At 44.5% G+C, this 21938-nt stretch overlaps 2 protein-coding genes across 2 annotated transcripts in view; one reads left to right on the forward strand and one right to left on the reverse strand.

The window, feature by feature from the left end:
- Positions 1-21938, reverse strand: part of CACNA2D3 (calcium voltage-gated channel auxiliary subunit alpha2delta 3) — an 834639-nt gene that overhangs the window by 126828 nt on the left and 685873 nt on the right. The window lies entirely within an intron of this gene.
- LRTM1 (leucine rich repeats and transmembrane domains 1) lies at positions 1634-8870 on the forward strand. Its single transcript, XM_040628118.1, has 3 exons — positions 1634-1717; positions 2301-2916; positions 8431-8870. Exons 1-3 carry the CDS (start codon positions 1634-1636, stop codon positions 8868-8870), a joined length of 1140 nt encoding a protein of 379 aa, XP_040484052.1.

Genomic DNA, 21938 nt, shown 5'->3' on the forward strand with positions numbered 1-21938 from the left:
GGTATCTCCGGATATCTTCCCTGTTGCCTTCAGTGCTGTTCCCACCAGTAGAGAATTCGAGGGCCCAGCGCACTGGACAGCCACGTTGTCTATTCCCTAGTCAAGGCCCAAACTGAACAGACAGCCTCTTCTGAGAGCTTTCTTTATGAGTAGATAACCATCTTAAGTTTTAAATATTATTGCATGGCCTTGTGAGTTCTTCTATCAATTTCACAAAATGTTCTTGATAGATATTTGCCATATTCTGAAATTCAAGTCCCAGGAAAAAAGCAGGACGTAATATAGCTACTCTGGATAATGACCTAGCAGTATCTAAAAAAATGTCAACTCAGCATCCTCTCTGAACCCTGCAAGGAGGTTCCTGTTGATTCTGGAGACCCTCTTCATAATTTCTGCATGGCCAGGTTGCCCTGCACAAGCATGCTCTCGACAGCATTGTTTATAGTGAAGGAAAACTGCGGCAACGCAAATGTCCATCAGCAATGGAGTGGCTAAATATTAAATCTGGCGTGGTGTCACCATGGAATGGTCTATAGTATTTACAAGGAATGAATGAACTCTCTCCATATCTACGTGGCTAGATCAGTTTTAAGTGAACAGAGTAAATGGCAGAATGAGACATGCCAAAGACGGTATTTATGTAGAGTTTTCAAGACCACTATATAAAACATTATGTACTGTGCATGTGTGGAAAAGCTTGACAGGTTCTAAAGCACAGCAGGTAAGGATCCTGACAGACTCTGGAAAAAGACTGGGTTCAAATCATGATTCCACTACTCACTATATGACCGTGGACAAGTGGTTTAGCTTCTTTGGGCCTCAGTTCCCTCACCTTTATAATGCAGATGTAATAGAACCAGATTTACAAGGTTATGAGGCTTAAATTAATATATATAATATTTTATATTATAACATTATATATAATTACATATAATAGTAAATATATTAATATATAATAAATATTAATATATCATATAATTATATATTTAATATATATTATAATATATAATATAATAATGTTATATAATTATAAACAATATATAATTATCTATAATATTAATTAGTTATATATACTGTAATATAATATTATAATGCCCTTATAATGGTGCCTGGCTCAAAACCCATGCTACATGACTATTTGCTGTTGTTGTTATTATTAAGTTTTTGGGTTTTTTTTGTTTTTGTTTTTTTTTAAAGATTTTATTGATTTATTTGACAGAGAGAGAGACAGCCAGCGAGAGAGGGAACACAAGCAGGGGGAGTGGGAGAGGAAGAAGCAGGCTCACAGCGGAGGAGCCTGATGTGGGGCTTGATCCCAGAACGCCATGATCACGCCCTGAGCTGAAGGCAGACACTTAACAGCTGTGCCACCCAGGCGCCCCTAAGTTTTGGTTTTTTAAAGGCCTAGAAGGATATGTCCATAATGGTAGGGGTGAGGGGGCTTCATGTTGGAAAACATGACTTGGGGGCGAATCAAAGGGACTGCAACTGTACAGTAATGCTTTGTTTCTTTAAGTTAAAAAAAATGAAAAATATGACAAGCTCTGAATGATTGACAGAACTGTGCTATAGGAATATGGGTGTTTACTACATGCTTTCCTGCATTGTTAAAATCTCTTGAATAAAAAGTGAGATGGTCATCATTCACAGAATTATTACACCCACAAAGATGCACATCTATATGGAGGAATACTTTAAACTCGCCCGATTCAAGATGGTAACCATTAGCACCATGTGGCTATTTAAACTTAAATTAGCTAAAATCAAATGCAAATAAGAGTTCAGTTCCTTGGTTGCAGTAGTCACGTTTCAAGAGCCCAGTAGCCACATGCAGCTAACGACTACCAGACTGGCCAGCAGGTGAAGATCATCTCCGTCCCCACAGCAAGTTCTATTGGACAACACTGATCTGAAGCCTACTTTTCAGAAATGTGACCATCGGGTTGGCCTGTCATTTTTCTAAACTCCAGGCCTCAGATAACTCTGCGGCACTTACAACAGGCATGAACCGCCCCTCCCCCAAGATATTTTTCACCTTCCTACGTGATATCCTTAAGTCTCCCCCCTTCCATTTACCGAGCCACTGGGAAAGTATCTTTTCCCAGGCTTCTGACACAGAATGTGCAGCAGTCGACCCCACCGGGACGTACTCAGGCCGCCCGACTTTCCGAAGGACGGGGAATGGCAGACCCTCTCCTACAGGCTGTAAAAGGTGTTCCCGGCCCTGAGGCAGGCACATTCCTTGCGATCTCAAGGGGAACACATGCTGACACCACTTACGAATTGGTTTCGCATCTCAGTTTCTTCTTGTTCTCGTAGGTGAACTGCTTCTGCTGTCCGGCGCGCTCGTCCTGCTCCGGCTGGCGGGCGGCTGCCCAGAGAAGTGCCGCTGTCACTCATCTTCGCATTCCGTAGACTGCAGCCGGCAGGGGCTGGCCCAAGTCCCTTCGGGTTTGCCTCCGCAGACTCGAACGCTGCACTTGCAAGATAACCAGCTACACCAGCTTCCGGCGTTTGCGTTCAGGTCGGTGCCACAGCTCAGGATCCTGAACTTGCGCAACAATTCCCTTTCGCATCTGGTCCCCGGGGTTTTCCACGGACTTCGGCACTTGGAGGTCTTGAACCTAACCCAGAACTCCCTGCATTCCCTGGAAAGCAGACTTTTCCACTCCCTCCCACGGCTGAGGGAGCTTGATTTGTCCTCAAACAACATAAGCCACCTTCCCGCCTCCCTGGGGAGGCCTTGGGAGAACCTGACCGTATTTGCAGTTCAACAAAACCAGCTTCGGCAGCTTGATCGAGCGCTCCTGGAATCCATGCCCAGTGTGAGGCTTTTATTGCTCAAGGACAACCTCTGGCAGTGCAATTGCCACTTGCTCAGTCTTAAACTCTGGCTGGAGAAATTTATCTATAAAGGTCAGTCTGTTGGGAAGTCCCCCTCTGTGTGTTACGAGCCTAGGATTGAACCTCGTCTCTTGTCTGCATTAGAAGGAACGTTGAGGAGTGTGCAAGGGGCCCGTGTAAGCTTTTCCACACTGATGTCATTTTAGGGTATGGCAGGCAAGAGAGGCAACGGGTCATTACAGGGTGTTTAAATTCATGACTTAAATTTATCCACCAATATGATTTGTGGAGATAACTTTCCACTTTTTGATTAACAGTGTTATTGATCTGAAAGCTGCAGGCCCTTAAGGAGGAGGGAAATTCACCCCCTGAATAATTGCTCGACCCCGAAGTGACACAAAATTCTAATTTTCAAGTGTGATCCAGTAGGGTCTCTCTCCTTGGGACTCCTCCCCCTGTGTATGCTTCTACCAATTTGATAGCTATAAATCTTCCCTGAGATTGTCCCTTCTGCTGTAGCAAGTACCACTGTTACTGAAATTGGAAGCAGCAGGGACCCCTCTCTAAAGTTGTTTACTATTTCTTTAACCAGATGATAAAAATCAAAGCAAAAGAATCTAGAATATTAAAGATAAGCGTTCTGGAAATCACCCAGGGGTCACCAAACTACAGCCCAAGAGCCAAATCCAGCCCATCTCCTGTTTTTGTAAATATTTATTGGAACACATCTATGCTGATTTATCATGTGTCGTCCTTGGCTGTTTTGCACCACAAGGGCAAAGCTGAATAGTCGTGTATAGCAAAGCTTAAAATATTAACTACTTGGCTCTTTATAGAAAAGTTTTCCAATCCCTTCTAACTCAATGCTGGCCTACGATCAATGGGAAATGGCAGCCCAGAGATGATCAGTGACTTCCCCAGGATGACAGAGTAGAAGCACAGAGAAGAATGGAATGAATGAATGTTGGGTCTTAGCCCCACTTTCTTTCCTCTACATCACAGTTCTTCCTTCCTCTTAATTTTCAAGCATGATTCATTCATTCCTGTGCTTGAATGCCACTTATGAGCTGGGCGCTTTTCTAGACAACGAGAAAAGGTGAACAAGACAATCTCTACCATCATGGAGGTTACACTCTGGTAGCAGAAACAGACGTTAAACAAGAGAGCCAATCAATATGCAAGTTCAGACAGCACTTGGCGCTAAGGATGCAAGGAGGCGGCGTGAGGGGAGACAGCGACAGGATGGGAGCTCCACTCCAGACAGGAAGGACAGGGAGGTGACATGGGTGAGCAGCCCCTGAACAAGGAGGAGAAATGAGCCATGAGATAATTGGGGGAAAGGAGAGAAATGGCAAAGGGCCTGACAGGGGACTAAGCTTGGCTTGACTGAGAGACAGAAAGAGGCACGCAGAGTGGTGAGACCAGAAGAAGGGATGGAGTGAACAGACGGAGCCGAGCAACACAAGGACTCAGGGGCCAGGTCATGTAGGAGCGTGCAGAGCAGGCTGAGTCATTTGGATATTATTTTAGATGAAATGGAAATCTCATGAAGAATTTTAGTCAAGGGAACAGGATCTAATTACGTTTCAAAAGGTGACTCTGGTGACTTGAGGGAGAGCAGACCATAGGCTGCAGAAGCAGCAGCAAGGGGATGAGGGAAGAACGTGATTTCAGTCACCCAGGGAAGAGAAGATGGCAGCCCAGGCCAGGGTCATGAGAAATGATCAACTTTGGGGATGTATCTGGAATATTGAACTAATAGAAATTGCTAATGGATTGGAATGGGAAATGAAGGAACAAAGAAAAAAGTCTATAATGGGAAATTCTGTTTGGTCCTGCAAGATTAACCACATACATAGGGACGCCAAGGGTTGATAAGGGGCAGACTGGGAGGTGGGGTCTTGGTCCTGCATTCTTTGGCAAGTGGGCAAGTACATGGGGGAGGGAGGTGGCAAATCAAGAGTTGAATCTGGGGCAAGTCAAGCTGGTGGTGCCCATTACATCCAAGGGTGCTGCTGAGTTGGTGGCTGTATGTTTGAACCTCTAACTCAGAAGATCTCAGGGCTGTAGACATGAACTAGGGAGTCAGTAGAATCTGGATGGTTGTAGCAGTTACACAGAAGGAAGAGGGAGAGAGCACAACGTGAGTTCAGATATACAATATGGAGTTAAGAATCCCTATCAACGATATATAACAAATAGCCTATCCCCAGCCAACTAATCCTCAAGTTGACCTACAACAGGGGCATAGACTGTGGCAAAAATCATTCTTGTAGGTCACTGCAAATAAAACTTGTCACACCTAGAGGGGAAGGGCTTTAGCTATTGTGTTCTGACTAAATGCTAAGCATAAGCCAAACCATCGCAGAAACAGCTTTCATTGAAGAACATTTCTTGACAAAAGATAGTTTCCAGGTCCAGGACACTAGAAGCAACGTGGGATAGGAGATCGGAGATAGGAGATAGTTCCCTACTCTGCCACAAACTCGCTGGTGACCTTTGGACAAATTAGTGTCCCCACCCCCACCCCCTGCCAGGTCTCAGCACCACCAGGTGGAACCCGGCAGGGAAGCCCGAGAAAGGCCCATTCTGATTCTCAGACTCCCTGAGGAATAATATAGACTGAGGAAGGCAAAAATTGGTCAAGACCTTGTTTTTTTAAAGGATACATAAATAAATACAAATAGTAAGGTAGTAGTCAGGACAGACTGGTTGATGTGACACCCCTGTCGGTGATGGGCACAGTAAAAGTCTGTGGCTCGCTCGTGTTAGACTCGAGGGAACTGGGGGTTAGGGCTGGGTCCCACACAGTCATTCAGGGACATAAGCTCCTTCCAGCTTCTAATGCTGCCACTTTACCACGTGGCCTCTAAGGTCACCACCAAGTGGGAACAGATCACATGGAGGATTAAGCAGGGGGTTCTGTGGCCTGAAAGTGGCATTCATTGGTTCCATGGGCCACAGCTCAGTCCTCAACCTGACCACAAAGACTCGGGAAATTTTGCCTTCCTGTGGGCCCAAGAGCCAAAAAACGTGCTTTGATGAATACCTACGAAATGTCTCCTTTACAAAAGCATGCACAGAGATTTCGTGATTAGTACTGCTCTCTCTCCATTCAAGAGTAAACAAATCATCTTCATGTCAACAGCTAACTGTATTGAACCTTTACAGCTAGGCACTGTGCTAAATACTTGACCTACTGCCCCCAGCTGAGCCTAAGAGTGATCTTGTGACATGACTTTTAATTATTACCCCCATGTCCCACTTTCCAGATGAGCAAGCAAAGGCAAAGAATGGTCAAGTAACTTGCTTAGGGTTACACAGCTAAGTAATCGACTCAAGATTGGAATCCAGTTTCTTCCAAGACACTGGTAAAGACCTACCAGGGGCCAGGTGGGGGATAATGAGGGCTCGGCAAGCTGGGACTGCTTACATTATCAGCTTCCATGGATATAGAAGGGAGGGGGACCCACAAGCTGTCATCAGCGGATTTGCCTCCTGGGCTCATGGCTGAAGAGATGGTGGTGGAAGGCTGGGAGGTGACTCCTGAGGACACAGCTGCACAAGGTGGCCATGGAGCTCTTGGTGGCCACAGCCCCTGACTTCCAGCTGTGCCCCAGGCTCTAGCCTGTGTATTTCCTCGGTGCTGTGGGTCCCAAGGCCATGCCTCCCCCCCTAATACTGATAAGCCTGGAGGGACTGGGTGAACCACCTCAGTCTAGGAATGAGTCAGCCTCCAGAATTGCTGGGCCCACGGCAGGCAGCCCTTCTTCCCCTGCGGGGTGTCTCAGTGTTCTCTGGCCAGGCTGAATATCACCACTTCTTCTCAAAGCCCCACACTTCATTTCGGGTTCTCTGGCCTTCTGCCTTACAACACATTCCTGGGCGGAAGCACGAAATGGTCTCTGTGGCAGGGATCCTTAGTCTCAGCATAGCCCGAGGATACCTAGGGCCCATCAGGAGTGGCCACCCTGCCCCTCTAGCCTCCTGCATGTCAGCTCAGGAAAGGAGGAAATTCCTCTGTTGCCTTTCTGCTTTAGGGTTGGGGCTCTTGCCTCTGGGAAATCACTGAAGAAGCCGGAAGGGGCCCAAGTGACTCTAGCAGCCGGCAATTCAGTTTCAAGCAGTGGCCACAAAAAGGTGCAGGTTCAGTGTTGCCGTAGCCACTAAACTCGGTGTGACCCGGGCCGTGATAACGATGGCACTACAAAATGGCCCCATCTCCGCATAGGGCCTTGCAGGACCCGGCTTATGAGGCTCAGACAATGGATGGAAGGCATTCTGCAAACTCTGAAGAGCTGTGCGAAGGAAGGTTATAACGACACTGAAATGCCCATCTCCTGCATGTGACTTTCTGGTATCATTTCATAATCCGCCCGTGGTGTGTACAAAGCACCTCCAACCTAACTTGGCTAAAAGTGGTGCCAGGCTTCACAGCCCTCCTGGAGGAGAAGCTCATGGCAGCCAGGGGAGCTGAGCCACAGGTCATGCAGGCCAGGTTCTGCCCTGTCAAAGGGCTACACTGAGGGTCATTGTATTAACTCTGCTGACCTCAAGAGGCTCGGGCGGGGGCGGGGGGTGGGGAGAGGAAGGAGGAAGTGGAGAGAGGCAGCGAGCACAGCGGGAAAACTGGGATCAAGGGGATGGGCTGGGTTTGAGTGCTTATCGGCCCACTTATGACCTACCTGGGTGACCTTGGACAAGAATTACCCATTAGAGCAGGGTTGTGAGGACTTACCGAGTAGTGCTTTGTAAACTACCAAGTCAGATACAAATACAGTGTTTTTACGACAAAAAAAAAAAAAAAATTGTAATCAGGGAAGTTAATTTGCCTGAGGTCAGATAGTAAATCATATTGGGCCAGAATGAAATCCGTTAGCTCAGTGCTCTTTCTAGAAAACAATTACTAGCCACCCGGAAATCAATCACCTTACAGAGAGTGGAACCTGGCTCTAATAACGTGTTGGAAAGTTCAGTTCTCAAATTACTCAATGTTCCAAGGCCCGAGGAAACATGTTAATTGTACTTAATTCCATGAACTAAACTAATATTACTGTCAAAGGTACACAAACACGCAAAAGGCCATTGACCTCCCCATTTGGCATCACCGAAGGGCGCTGGTAGACACATCGCAGCCTTGTAGTTAACGCACAACATCACAACACAGGACATTCTCGTATTTACTTAGTATGTCAGACTTCCGATGGGAATTTGCTACTAGCTGTCTTGCGTGGCGGGTTCCTTACTGGGGTGAGCGGCAAGCATGTGGTTGGCCACAGTACCTCGGGTTGACCACCCTCCTTGTCGGCTTCTGGATCGTTTCTCCCTCGGCATTTATAAGGTAGCAGTGACCTGCATTCTAACAAATCCTTGGTCATACACAATTGCCCATTCAGTGTGTGGCATTTTTAGCATTTAGCCAATTTAGAAATCCTAAAATCATAAAACCTGGTTGAGTCCTTTGACTCCAGGTGGCGGGGAACAGGTGCTTTAGAAATTCCATCTGCCTAAGTTTTTGCAGGCTGAGGATTTTGGAATTCAGTTGTCTCCGGCCCTGTCGTCATCCTTTGCTTTTGTTCTTTAAAGGGGGAGTAACAGACAGCGTCGTCTGTGCGTCACCGGACACCTGGAAGGGAGAGGAGCTCCTGAAGATCCCTCACGAGCTGTACCAGCCCTGCCCTTTCCCTTCTCCGGATGTGGGGTCCTCCAGGGGGCAGCAGCTGGGCTCTGCCCACCAGCCTGTTTCTGGACCTCCTGAGAGCCACAGCGCGGGGCAGCGAGACCCCTCGGAGTGTGAGCTCAAGCCCAAGCCCAAGCCGAGGCCGGCCAACCTGCGTCACGCGGTGGCCACCGTCGTCATCACCGGCGTTGTGTGCGGGATCGTGTGCCTCATGATGTTGGCGGCTGCCGTCTACGGCTGCACCTATGCGGCCGTCACAGCCCAGTACCAGGGGGGACGCTTGGCTCAGACCAATGCGCCTGTGAAGATGGAGGGAAAAGAGCTGTATGACAGCTCACCAGCCTGAGAGCCTCCGTGTCAGAAAGCAAGAATCACTGCAAGCCAGAGAAAGTGTCTGAGTAGGGCTGATGCATTCACCGCTAAGGTCCCATCTTGCTTTACTCAAAAGAAAAAAAAAAAAAGACCTGTCTGCATAAATATTCCCCCGGGGGGGGGATTATGTTGAGATGTTAAAAATACTGCATTTGAAATAGAGATGACACTTGTGCTCTGTGTCTGAGAAGTCACTGCAATTACTCTCTGTGGGGAAGGCAGGACACAGGGGAAGGGAAGATACCCCTCTCAGGTACTCGTCCCTGCCTTAAGTTGCTTTAAAAGAGCAACAGAAATTCAAACACACGTGCTAGTCAGCATTCCTGGGAGCTTTATGGTCCATTGGAAAACTGCCCAATTTTGAGCGCCTGGGAAGAAGCTGGCAATCCTACCCGAGGGGCACTGAATGCCTCTATAATTCAAATTCATGTGAGATTGGTGATACTTTTAGATGTTGTGTATGTTATATATTTAATGGGAGAGTCTGTTGGTTGGGAATCGCAAAGCTTGCCACAAGAGTCAGATTATATTTAATTTTCTAAATCAGAAAACCATTTGGGGCTTTCTAGGCCACAGAGGAAGAGGAGGGTTCCATGTCTGGATAATGGGACTCAGGCCCAGGGTCTGGGGAAGTTTTCTGAAGCAAGGGTAAATAACATATAAACAAACACAAAGAGGCCGGGGAGTTGGAATCCGGGGCACATGTTACCAAAAGCCTGTATCCACCGGCGATTGGAACCTTCCATTTATAACTCTTCCAGCAGGAATGAATTTAGGGTGGGCTAAGAGCAAGATAATGGCTTGTGTGTCTCTGTATCCACACACATAGTGCACGGAGTGCACAGGCTTGTACAGCCACACCCACACATAAACACACTCGGAGCAATCAGTTTACCCACTAATGAAATGCAGCCGTGGGCACGGTGGAAGCCAGCAGCTGCTGACCACCACCCAGATTGTCTACTCAACACTCCCCCAGAGGAAGTAGGAAGGAAGTCTGCAGAGAGTGGAAATTATCAAGGGACTCAAGATAGGTGGCAGCAGCCATCCTGAACATTATTTAGGCCGAGGTTTAAAAAAATCAGGTGTGGCTTGCTTTCCTCCACAGGCACAGTCCTGAAGAGTTGCATGCAAAGTGAATTTTTGTAAATTAAATCATCATTTTAATGCAGTAGGGGAGCTCGCTATTTAAAGGAGCCTTTCATGGAATCTTTCTGTAATGGCAATAATTGGCTCCAGATTTCTGCATTTTGTAAATGTGCATTTTCTCATGCTAGGCTTTCTTAAAATGTCATCTACCTGCTCTCTCTCACGATGCCTCATCTCATCCTTAGAGTCACCTGTTAGTATTAAAATCATTGACAGAGAGGAGCTAAGGACATGTCAAAAGCAAAGAATGGCGAATATATAGGGTCAGCGGTCCCTCCAGAGGCCTTGACAGACATCGCTAATCAATCCCAGCACTCCTCCCAGCTGAGCCCTGATGCAACACAGATGCCTTCTTAAGACAGCACTATAGGCAACCAGAACTAATCAATTGGAATTGGTTCAAAGGATAAAACACATTTGCCATTCAGGGTACTGGCTCTACATTCACTCCTTCAGGCCATGTAAAAATCAGTTTGGATCCTAAATTAGTAGTCCGTTCCCTAACCTGGAATGTGAATGGGAGGTCCACACAAGCAGGAGTATTTTCTCCCTTTCCGATGCAGCCAGAGCCTTGGCCAATGGTATGAAGAGGCCACGGGAAATACTGAGGAACCTACCACAGCCTACCCAGCAGGACACACGCTGATGCTCCCCCAAACATCACAGAGGCCATCTATACCTGCCCACAGTGCCTCACAACTAGCATGGGCCCCTTGTGCCACAAGCTAAAGATAGACCATCTTAGAGCAGCAATTTTGCTACATGATTTTCTGGGGGGGGGGGGCTGGGGAGAAGTATCAACTTTGGGGTTAATTTTTTTTCTGAATGTTAAAATAAACTTCAATATGTTGAGGAGTAGACTGCAAAATTAGCATGGATTTTCAGATCAAACACAGACCCCAGAGAAAGCTGGCTGTCCCAAGAACTCCATCCCAAGCCCTGGTGCCTCCTCTCTGCTCTGCCTTGGGCAGCGCCTTGGTGGGTAAGGCTGAGCATCCAATCTAAGGACAGAATGATTGCTTTCCAGGCGAAAAAAAAAATCATTCTTTCCCTTGCCCTGGACTGTAAGTCCTTGGCCAAGAAGGCAACGTGACAAAGGAAATTTAGAAGATCTTTTTATATGCCAGCCCCATATCCCCATTTCACCAAATGTTTCCAGAGCTCACACTAGGCATCAGGCATGGTGAGAGGTGTTCTCGTGAACGTTCGTCATGTAATCCTTGCAACCAGCGCTAAGATACTTGAACAGGTATTACCTAAGCTGGGAGCCACCAAGGCCAATAACGCATCCTCCCTTTTGCTACTGTGACTTCAGACCACGAGTGCACAGTGCTCTGCCAGAGGTCTGGTGATACTGCTGGTCAACCCCATCCCTCTGCCCACGGTGGGTATATGAGAGAACTTCCAATACACCGCAGAAAACCCTGAGCGTGGCTAGAATCTTCACTCATCAACACCCGTGTCCTATTAGATTTCTAAGTACAGATGAACACTCAGGCAAATAGATTCCTGTTTTACGAACAGTCCTCACGGAAAATGATTAACACAATGCCTATATATATTCAGATTTCTATCTTTTGCCTACAGTCACCACAAATAGCAGTTGGCAATGAAAATAATTACTTACCCTGAAATGTCAACAAGCCTCTCAGCACAGAAAAATAGAAATCAAATTGTTTAGATTAACAAATGCAGAGTTATCACTTGTTAATATGAGAAATGAAATGTTTTAACTATAAAACACATCGCAGATGAAAGACCCAATTTGCAGGGTATTCTGTGAGAACCACAAATTATCTTGCACAAGGACTGCAGCTCATGAGGGGCAATTTGAAAATGTCTCATAGATTATTTTCAGCTGCTTATTGCTGCTGTCATAGTCATAAATTCCCCTCTACAGATGCCCTTCTATCACTGGGCTTTGCCGAGGGTTTGCTGTGAACAAAATTCATATACAGTATTGATTGTTTCTGAGAAAACGGTCTAAAATACCGTTTATTTTCATCATAGTTAGTGGAGCAGTATGACTATAGACCGGTGACTTGTGCTTTGCCAGAGATCACAAATTCACCATAGCAGGACCCAACAGATGCCGTAGCTCTCTGAAGTGAGGCATATGAAAAATAAGCATGAAGAATATACTCTGCCATAGAAATTGTAGAGAAGGAAGACCTAGTGTCAAATCGACACCTGAAAAGCTTTTAAAACTAAGGTGAATATCCCTGACTTGCAGGAACAATGTTGTGCTTAAGATGGATAAAATACCAATGGACAACCAGGTGTTTTATTTTTCCTTACAAAAACGCAAGACTGAGAAGCGATTCGCATGATTTCCTCCTGAAGATTCATAAAAATCAAATCTCATTACCCGAGTTAACCAAGTTATCCCAGAAATAAGACACTGTTGTCTTAGATCCTGAATATCAAAGGAAGTGGACAAATCAATTTCTAAAATAATCTACCTGTAGCACACATTAATAGAATTATACATCTGTTAGAAACCTATAACTTTCAATAGGAAATCAGGAAATAACTGTTTCTGGTTTGATTAAACCCACCAGTGTATCCATTGCTAAATGTTATCAGACAGAAATCTACCGGTAAATGATATTCCGAACCCTAGATGGCATCACTGGGATGCGGTTTATATGCATAACTTTAGGGAACTATCTTGTTTTCCCTTCTGATGAAAGTGTTTTCTTTTCTTTTTCTTTCTTTCTCAAATTGCAATGAAGTCTCAAAGAAACCCTCATTCCATTTGGAGAAGGAGCTTCATGGTCTACCCTTCTCCTTTCAGATTCTTTTTTTTTTTTTTTAAGATTTTATTTATTTATTTGAGAGAGAGAGAGAGAGCACAAGCAGGAGAGGCAGAGGGAGCGAGACTCTCAAGCAGACTCCCCTCTGAGTGTGGAGCTTGATGCAGGACTTGATCCTAGGGCCCTGAGATCATGACCTGAGCCCAAACCAAGAGTCAGACACTTAACCAATTGCACCACTCAGATGTCCTCTTTCAGATTCTTAACTGGAGTATCCACACATACTTTTCACTCCATTGATACTAAATATTCATTTGTATGGACAGGGTGTTACCAAATTACAAAGGCCCATCAAGAAGACCCAGAAAAGGAACCAGATGATTGGGATGAGAAAATCCCTAGAGAACATTCAGTTTAGACCTGCAAATTTGGGATAGCTGCGAGAACCAGCCTCCCTACCCATGCTAGACATTGCTAATAAATTATGGCAAATTTATCTTCTGAGCCCAGCCATGACCTCAGAATCCTTTTAAGTCTGTTTTCTAGGTTCCCAGTACTGATCAATTGGAGTTAACAATAAAGATTAAACATATTTGTTATCCTGATATAGTTCTATGCCCTTATTTTACAAATAGAAGCATGGAAAAGGAACAGGAGTTTTCCAAAGTCACAGAGGTAATTAGTTATAGGCTTGACAAGTGCAGCTGCAGGAGCATGGGGTCAACATGGATAATACAACCCGACCCTCCGTTCTTCATGCATTCTGTGTGAACCACCAGTATCAAGACGATGGTATTATTATACTAATTGTAATAGCACATTCAATATTTATTGAGCACCCAATTTTGTGCCAGTTGTTTCCCAAGTGTAATATTTTCATTTTCTCTAAGTCTCATATTGACCAAAGCATGTGGGCATTTTATAGTTGAAGAAAGACTGGATTTGTGTTATTTGTTCAAGGTCGTACCACTAGTAAGTAGTGGAGCAGGAATTTGGAGGCAGGTCTTTCTAAGGCCAACACCCAACACTTTCTGGGATGTGACAGGTTTGTAGAAGTCAGTTGTTCCTTTTCTAGCACTGCCAACACTTACCTTAAAATATGGCAGAGAAAAAAACCCCAACCACCAGCCAGTGTGTCACTGCCAGAACTCTGGTCCCACCAAGACCCAGGAAACCAGATGAAAAGGCCAAGAAAAATGAAGGTTCTTACATCAACCATGACCCTGCTGAGCTGGAAAAGATGTTCTTAGAATGGGGGGAGGGGGGTAGAAATTCACCTGTACTCTTTTGCAGCTACTTGAGAAAATGATGAAATTGGATACTGCCTAATAAGTAGTGTTGCTCATGAATACAAAGAAGAAAAAAGTTATGAGGATCTAGAAATTGGCAATACTGCTCAATGATATCCAAGTCTCCAGGAGGGATGCCCACTACCCAAAGCAGAGATATGACCATCACACAGATTAGTGGGATGCAAAGGAAGGAAGTCTATACCACCCATCCTTACTCTGGTATCTTTCCTCTGAGACAGGGGGCTTCACAAACCAGAGGGAAACCATTCCCTCCCATATAAGATGTCTACGGACATTTAACTCCTACAACACCTGCCATTAAAACTTTGTTGTCTTCCTCCACTGGAAAGGAAAAATCTCAATAATGTGGCATATAACAGGATGATACAAGGAAGGGAGGACAGTAAGATAAGCACAATTTAGAGGCTACAGTTTTTATCTACTGTTTCTTACAAGGAATGAAACCTACAGATGACTTTGGTTCACCTAAGTAGCCAGACCACCAGGCAGCAGGACATGGCATCTCTTACCAGTCTTGCAATGCCACTCTAGATGCAAGACAGCTAGACACTGGATATTTGTTTAGAGGCTGTGCATCTCAACTAGTCTGCTATCTTAGTCTCCAAGGAGTACTCTGAAGTCAACAAGAAGGGACACTTAAGGGGAAGTCATTCACCTTGTTCAGTGGCAACCATCCTATATTTTAATGGTGATTAAAATTAAGAAAGAAACCTAAATGGATCCTCCTAAAAGATATTCTAAAAAAAAAAAAAAAAAGGAACAAAGGCATCAAGGCCCACAAGATGCAGAAGAAGTATGAAAGATCTATTTTAAAACACACCCTAGTATAATTTTTAAAGTTGCTGATTGGATTTTGGTGTCATATACCCACTCGCATTCCATTGGCAACAACATGTATATGGCTAAGCTTGGAGTTAAGGAGGCACAGAAGCATTACAGCTCTGGTACGAAGGCACGCTGAGTGATATGGCAATGGGCAAGGATATTCGGTCCCTGATAAGAAACAAAGGAGAAAATAATTGCAAACAATTATAAAATAATAATGAGTAATAAAATAATAGTGACTAATAATAGTAAATAATAAATGAATAAAAAATATATATATAACTAAGTGATAAATGAATAAAATCTACCACAGCCACCATCAGAGGTACAAAGGAAACATTGCAGCATATTGAATCAGTGGTACAGAATACCTAATAGGGAATATTCACTCCAGGAATTTGGAAGAAAGTAACAGAGATGAAAGCAATAGAAGATGATAGAAATGAAGGAGCAAATGTGAAGAACTAACATACGGATAATTGGTTTTCCTGATAAATAGATCAGAATTTATCAAAGAGAAGGAAAGAAAATCTGAGAAGGTATCTTTCCTGAGCCAAAGAAAAACTCCAATTATATAGATCAAGAAAAGCTTCCTATAAGAGAGATTAATGAAAAAAATCTTAGAAGTTAGTCTAGCCTAGTGCTTGGTACATGAAAGTCTCAATCAGTATATATTAGAGAAAAAAACACATAAGCAAAGCAAGTGGATCCTGGTAAAATTTTCAAGTTTTAAAGAACAAACAAATTTGTTTGTTCAAAAAAATTCTGAAGTCCAGAAACCAACCAAAGAAATAAAAAATGAAACTTAACAAGGCACCAAACTGAGATTGCAATTCTCAGATATGTAGTGGCTCTGGAAGCATGCCACCTATACATTGCTTTTGAAGAAAAATGACCCAAGATCTACTTTAATTATTCAAGGGACAAATTATAAAAGGAAAGAGGAAAGGGGAGGGGGAGAAGGAGTGCAAGGAGATCTTAAAAATGTGGGAGTCATGCCATCCGAGTGCCAGCGATAAGCACTAAAATCAATTAAAGTCAGAGTTAAGTCTGAATGATTTAGCTAATATGGTTACAAAACAATGCAAAGTCAATAACTTGACAAATCTCTAAGCAACTTCTGCATGCCAGGCAATTTTCTAAGTATCAGAGATGAAGCAGAGAACAAAAAATATAAAGTATATGCTCCATGGAACTTAACATCTCACAGAAGGAGAAGATAAAGACATAGGAAATATATATCAGGCAGTGGAAAAGCAGGTGTGTGGGGCACAGAGTACTGCAATTATGGGAGAAGAAGAGTTTCCACTTTATACATGGTGATCAGGAAATCCCTCTCACAAAACAGTTGAGCAAAAACTTGAAGGAAAAGATGGAGGCATTGGTGAAGATATCTAGAGGAAAACTGTTCCAGAGAGAAGGTACAGCAGGTGGAAAGGCCCTGACATAGGAGCAAGTTTAATGTGCTTGAAGAACAAAATAAGGGAAATGTGGCTGAGTGAGTAAAGGTGGAAATAGAAGGAGCTGAGGTTAGAGAGTAACTAGGGGTCAAATCATGCAGGACCCTGTGGGTTGTGGCAGCTTTTAAGATGACTCTTAATGGTACTCATGCCCTTGTTCAACTGCCTGTCTTTGGGTGTGGGCAGGAACCAGCTACTTGTTCCTAGCAAACAGAATATATGGTACATGGCCTAGAGTATCTCTTCCAAGACTAAGTAACCAAACAACAACAACAACAACAACAACAACAACAACAACAACAAACTCTGGCTCCCGTCTTGCTCACCCTCTCTTGTTTGTTCTGAGGAAAGTCACTAACACATTGTGAGTTGACCTGTGGAGAGAGGCATATGGCAAGGGAGGTCGCTGACCAACAACCAGAGAGGACTGAACACTCCTAAGCTTCTCAGGAGTGAATGTGGAAGCATTTACTCTGTTTGTTGAGCCTTCAGATGAGACCACAGCCCCAACGACATTTTCACTACAGCCCCATGAGAGACCATGAGACAGCACTTGGATTGTAGCCTTTGTAAGAGACCCCAAGCCTGAGGACCCAGCTAAACTTCACCCACACACCTGACTCACAGAAACTGTGAGATAATAAATGTTTGCTGTTTGGATTCCATAATGTGGAAGTTATAGGTAACCTTGAGGAGAAGCACTTCACTGTGGATGAAACCTGTCTGGGGTGGGTTCTGGAGAGAATGAGGGAGGGGGGATGTGGGAAGATCATACAGCATAATGGAGCAAGAAATGCATGACACAAAATAATTCAATAACAAAAATAATTTTGGCTTAAAAACCTGACTAAACCAGCACAAATCTGGAAGTCGGTAGGAATAGGTTAGTGAAGAAAAAGCATAGAAAATGACCACAAACTGTGGATTAATTCCAATTTTTTTTTGTTTTTTGTTTGTTTTTTGTTTAAAGACAATTGTATACCCCCATCTGCCTCAGCCTGTTCACAGATAATTTGGTCTCGAAGTAGGAATAACAATTAGATGCCGATCCTGGTCTCATGCAGAACTTTTCATCCAGAATAGAACCCAGGAGCTCGTGGTGGGCACAGACTTTGGGAGGCCATGACAATTCCAAGCCTTTGATCAGCACTGTCCCTTTCCCACCACCACCTGGCCAAAGCACTTTCCATGAGTAGGAGAGTCCTCAGACTGACTGTCAGAGCACTTACGCTCCTGCTGCGGGCTCTGTTGATGCCTATCCCTCTCTTCCAGGGAGGGGAGATTCATGTCAGCTCATTTATCCTCTGTGGGCACTTCACTTAGCATGAGTCACATATATTCTAGTCTTAAATAAGATCAAGATCCCAACAAGGTCACTAGGAGATTTGCCTGGATAAAGGCAGCTAAATAAATCCCCAAATCTCTCATGAGCCATGTTGGGGAAAAAAAAAAAACCAACCCATAAACTGTTTTCCACCAAAGCATGTGAGGGCATTTCCAATGCTCTACCAAGTATTATGCTGATTACACTGTTCAGACGTTTATAAACTAGTGAAGATTAAGTAAATCACGGTCTTGACTGACAACAAGAGCATATATTTTTAGAAAGCTTAGGATCTTTGATTGGGATTTCTGTGTAACCACATATACAAAAACACTAGGCACAACAGATAGGCACCTTCCGATACATGAAGCTCTGTCTTCAATATTTACTTAATAGCTTCTGATTTTATTTAAATATCCACTTCCATTTGATAAGATAAAAAGATGGTGAAATAAGTGAGTGAACAAATTAGTGTTTTATGTTGTTTTTTTTTTTTTTTTAAATAGATTGTGACATATTTTCACCTAAAGCAGGAATGGCAACATTTTTCCATAAAGGGTCAGGTAGTAAATATTCTCGGCTTTGTAGTGCATATGGTCTGTATCCAACTACTGAGCTCTGCCATTTTAACAGGAAGGAGTATATAAGCAATATGTACTTCAATATGTATTTCAAAAAAAATGTTGTTTACAAAAACAGCTGGTAGATATCAAAGTACTTATATCCAGAATATGTAAAGAACTCCTATCTCAACAATAAAAAGATACATAATATAATTGAAATATGGGTAATGGATCTGAAAAGACATTCCTCCAATGAATAAATGCAAGTAGCACAGGAAAAGAGGCTCAACGTAATTAGTTACTAGGGAAATGCAAATCACTTCGCACCCACTAGGATGGCTAAAAGAGAGAAGACAGATAATAGCAAGTGTTGGTAAAGATGTGGAAAAATTGGAACCCTCACACATTGCTGATGGGACTGTAAAATGTGAAATGCAGCCACTTTGGAAGACGGCTTGATAGGTTTTCAAAATATCAAACATAGAGGGACCATATGACACCAAAATTCCACTCTTAGGTGTCTCCTACCCAAGAGAAATGGAAATCTATAACAACACAAAAACTCGTATAGGAATGCTCATATCAACATTGTTAATAATAGCTAAAAAATGGGAACCCAGGGGCGACTGGGTGGCACAGCGGTTAAGCGTCTGCCTTCGGCTCAGGGCGTGATCCCAGCGATCTGGGATCGAGCCCCACATCAGGCTCTTCTGCTATGAGCCTGCTTCTTCCTCTCCCACTCCCCCTGCTTGTGTTCCCTCTCTCGCTGGCTGTCTCTATCTCTGTCGAATAAATAAATAAAATCTTAAAAAAAAAAAAATGGGAACCCAAATATCCATCAGCCGATGAATGGATAAACAAGACAGTGTATGTACAAACAATGGAATATCATTTGGCAGTAAAGAAACAAAGTATTGGGGCACCTGGGTGGCACAGCGGTTAAGCGTCTGCCTTCAGCTCAGGGCGTGATCCCGGCGTTACGGGATCGAGCCCCACATCGGGCTCCTCCGCTAGGAGCCTGCTTCTTCCTCTCCCACTCCCCCTGCTTGTGTTCCCTCTCTCGCTGGCTGTCTCTATCTCTGTTGAATAAATAAATAAAATCTTTAAAAAAAAAAAAGAAACAAAGTATTGACCTACACTACAATGTGGGTTGACCTTGAAAACATTTAGCTAAGTAAAGAAGCTGATCACACAAGGCCATATCCTGTGTGTTTCCATTTATTTGCGATGTCCAGAATAGGCAAATCCATAGAGACAAGGAGTGAGTTTGTGGTACCCGATGGCTGGGGTAGGGAATAGGATACCAAGAATGAGAGTGTGTGTGTACAAGGGATTCTTTCTGGGATGCTGAAATCATTCTAAAATCATTTATTTATTTATTTATTTATTTGAGAGAGCACAAGAGGGGGAGAAGCAGAGGGAAAGGGAGAGAGAATCTGAAGCAGACTCTGCACTGAGTGTGAAGTCCAACATGGGGCTCCGTCTCCCGACGGTGAGATCATGACCTGAGCTGAAACCAAGAGTCAGACGCTTAACCAACTGAGCCACCCAGGCGCCCAGAAATTGTTCTAATTTAAAATTAGATTGTGGTGATGGTTGCACAACTCTGTGAATACACTAAAGTCCAATAAACTGTACAGTTTGCATGGGTGAATTTTATAGTATGTGAAATATATCTCAATAAAACTGTAAGACAACAAAACAAAATTGGCTGCAGCCCAGATTCGGTCCCATGGGCCATAATGGGCCAGCCTCTGTTCTAGGGCGTAGGCGCCTGAGCGTGTGCATTTCAAAGTTTTGTGAAACATATCAAGACACCGTAATGGCATCTCTTATGCAAGTGCTCACAGGGAACAGCACGTGACAATAAGCACTGGAGAGTGAGTCGTTCTAACCGTTGTCGTTCTAACAACAGAAGCAATAGCAATGATAATTTAGCGGCTACTCAGGATCGAGCAGTCACTGTAAGCATTTGCCGAGCACTGGATCTATATAAACGAATTTATTTCTCTCGACAGGAACCAGAGGGGTCCCCTAAAGCCAGACAGAACCTGGGTGTAAGTCATTCTCCATTACTGGTAAATTCCTTTCCTTTTCTGTGATGATGAAACGAATCTCCCTTTTTAAAAACGAGGCTGTTTTAGAAATCCGACTAAAGCACCGACCACCCTCGTTTTACAAGAAAGGCAAAAGGGCCCTGGGCTCACCACCAAACCCTTGGTTCATATTGGCTTTAATGCCCAAATCACACCATGACCTTGAAAAGAGGGGTCTCAACTTGCCGATTCAGAACGCACAAGCCAGGCGTGAGGGCCCGTTACCTGAAAATTCTGCCACCGATTTTTGGGTGGAGGACATGCTGGAGCTTTTGATAAGCTTTATAAAAGGACAGTGACTCTTGGCAGTGAGTATCCTGGGGAGTTAGCACACAGGATCCAGTTTCTCAAAATGCTGGGCTATTTTTATTCCTGGAACAGGAATCCTTACCGTGCCCCCATCCCAGCCTACGGTGGTATGCAGAGCAGCTGTTCTATGTGGCGACTGGAAATGCAGCATAATTGGCAGCTCCACCATTAACCCATTTCTATGATGTTTGCTGTTGTCAGTCATCCTGGCTTAGCCCTCCTTTTGCCCCTGCCTTGCTCCTATTTGTCAGCTTAAAAAAAAGAAGAAGAGAAAACCAAATGCCAAACACATAAAAAGCCTTACCTCAGAGCTGACATTTAGAACGAAGACCTGCCTTGGGTGCCCCACCTCTCCCTGGGTCATCTGCCCACCTGCCTGTCAGCCCTGCTTGAAGATCCTACTAAATACCCCTGAAACCTGAGATCCTGGTCTGCGTCTCCGAGTACCCACCTGGAACGTGGCTACGACATGTATGAGGGATCTCATTCAAGATTCTTGGAGAAGCTCGTTCGGTCTGCCTGGAATGCCCTTCCCGCAGATCTTGGCATGATGGCTGCATCTCACCATTTAGAACTCTGCTCCTGTCAGGCCTTCCCAGACCTGCCCCACTCCCCAGTCTGGAGAAGCAAGGCCCCCGCGGCACAGCCAAACATACATGTGTGGAGATGAGCACGCGTCCCTGCCTTTGCCACTGCCAACATCACCTCATGTCTTCATCCTGGCCTGTTTTCTCTTCTTTTCCTTTCTTTTTAAGGTTCTTAAAATTTATTCGTTTGAGAGAGAGTGAGAGCACAAGCAGTGGGGAGGGGCAGAGGGAGAGGGAAAGGCAAACTCCCCACTGAGCAGGGAGACCGATGCGGGACTCGATCTCAGGACCCTGGGATCATGACCTGAGCGGAAGACAGAAGCTTTACCCACTGAGCCACCAGGTGCCCAATCCCAGTCTATTATCTATAGAGCATTTACTACTCTGGGGCCCTCCCTCTCTCCCTCCTCCCACCTTTTCTCCCATTCATGCAATACGTGTCTGTTGTTTGTATCTCCCACACGAACAGAACTCGCCGTGGGCAGCATCTTGGTCTTACTCAGTGTTTTCAGGGAGTGCTGTGGCATTTGGGTGGAAGGATTCTTCACTGGGAGGCTGTCACCCCAGCCTCCAGGGACGACGGCATGCCAACAGTGCCCTCTTATTGTATCAACCAACAATCCCCCCAGACGCTCCCATGGACCTCAAGGGTGCTTGTTC

Source organism: Ursus maritimus, unplaced genomic scaffold (genome assembly GCF_017311325.1).
Source record: "Ursus maritimus isolate PB19 unplaced genomic scaffold, ASM1731132v1 scaffold_14, whole genome shotgun sequence".
In the NCBI taxonomy this organism is placed as follows: domain Eukaryota; kingdom Metazoa; phylum Chordata; class Mammalia; order Carnivora; family Ursidae; genus Ursus; species Ursus maritimus.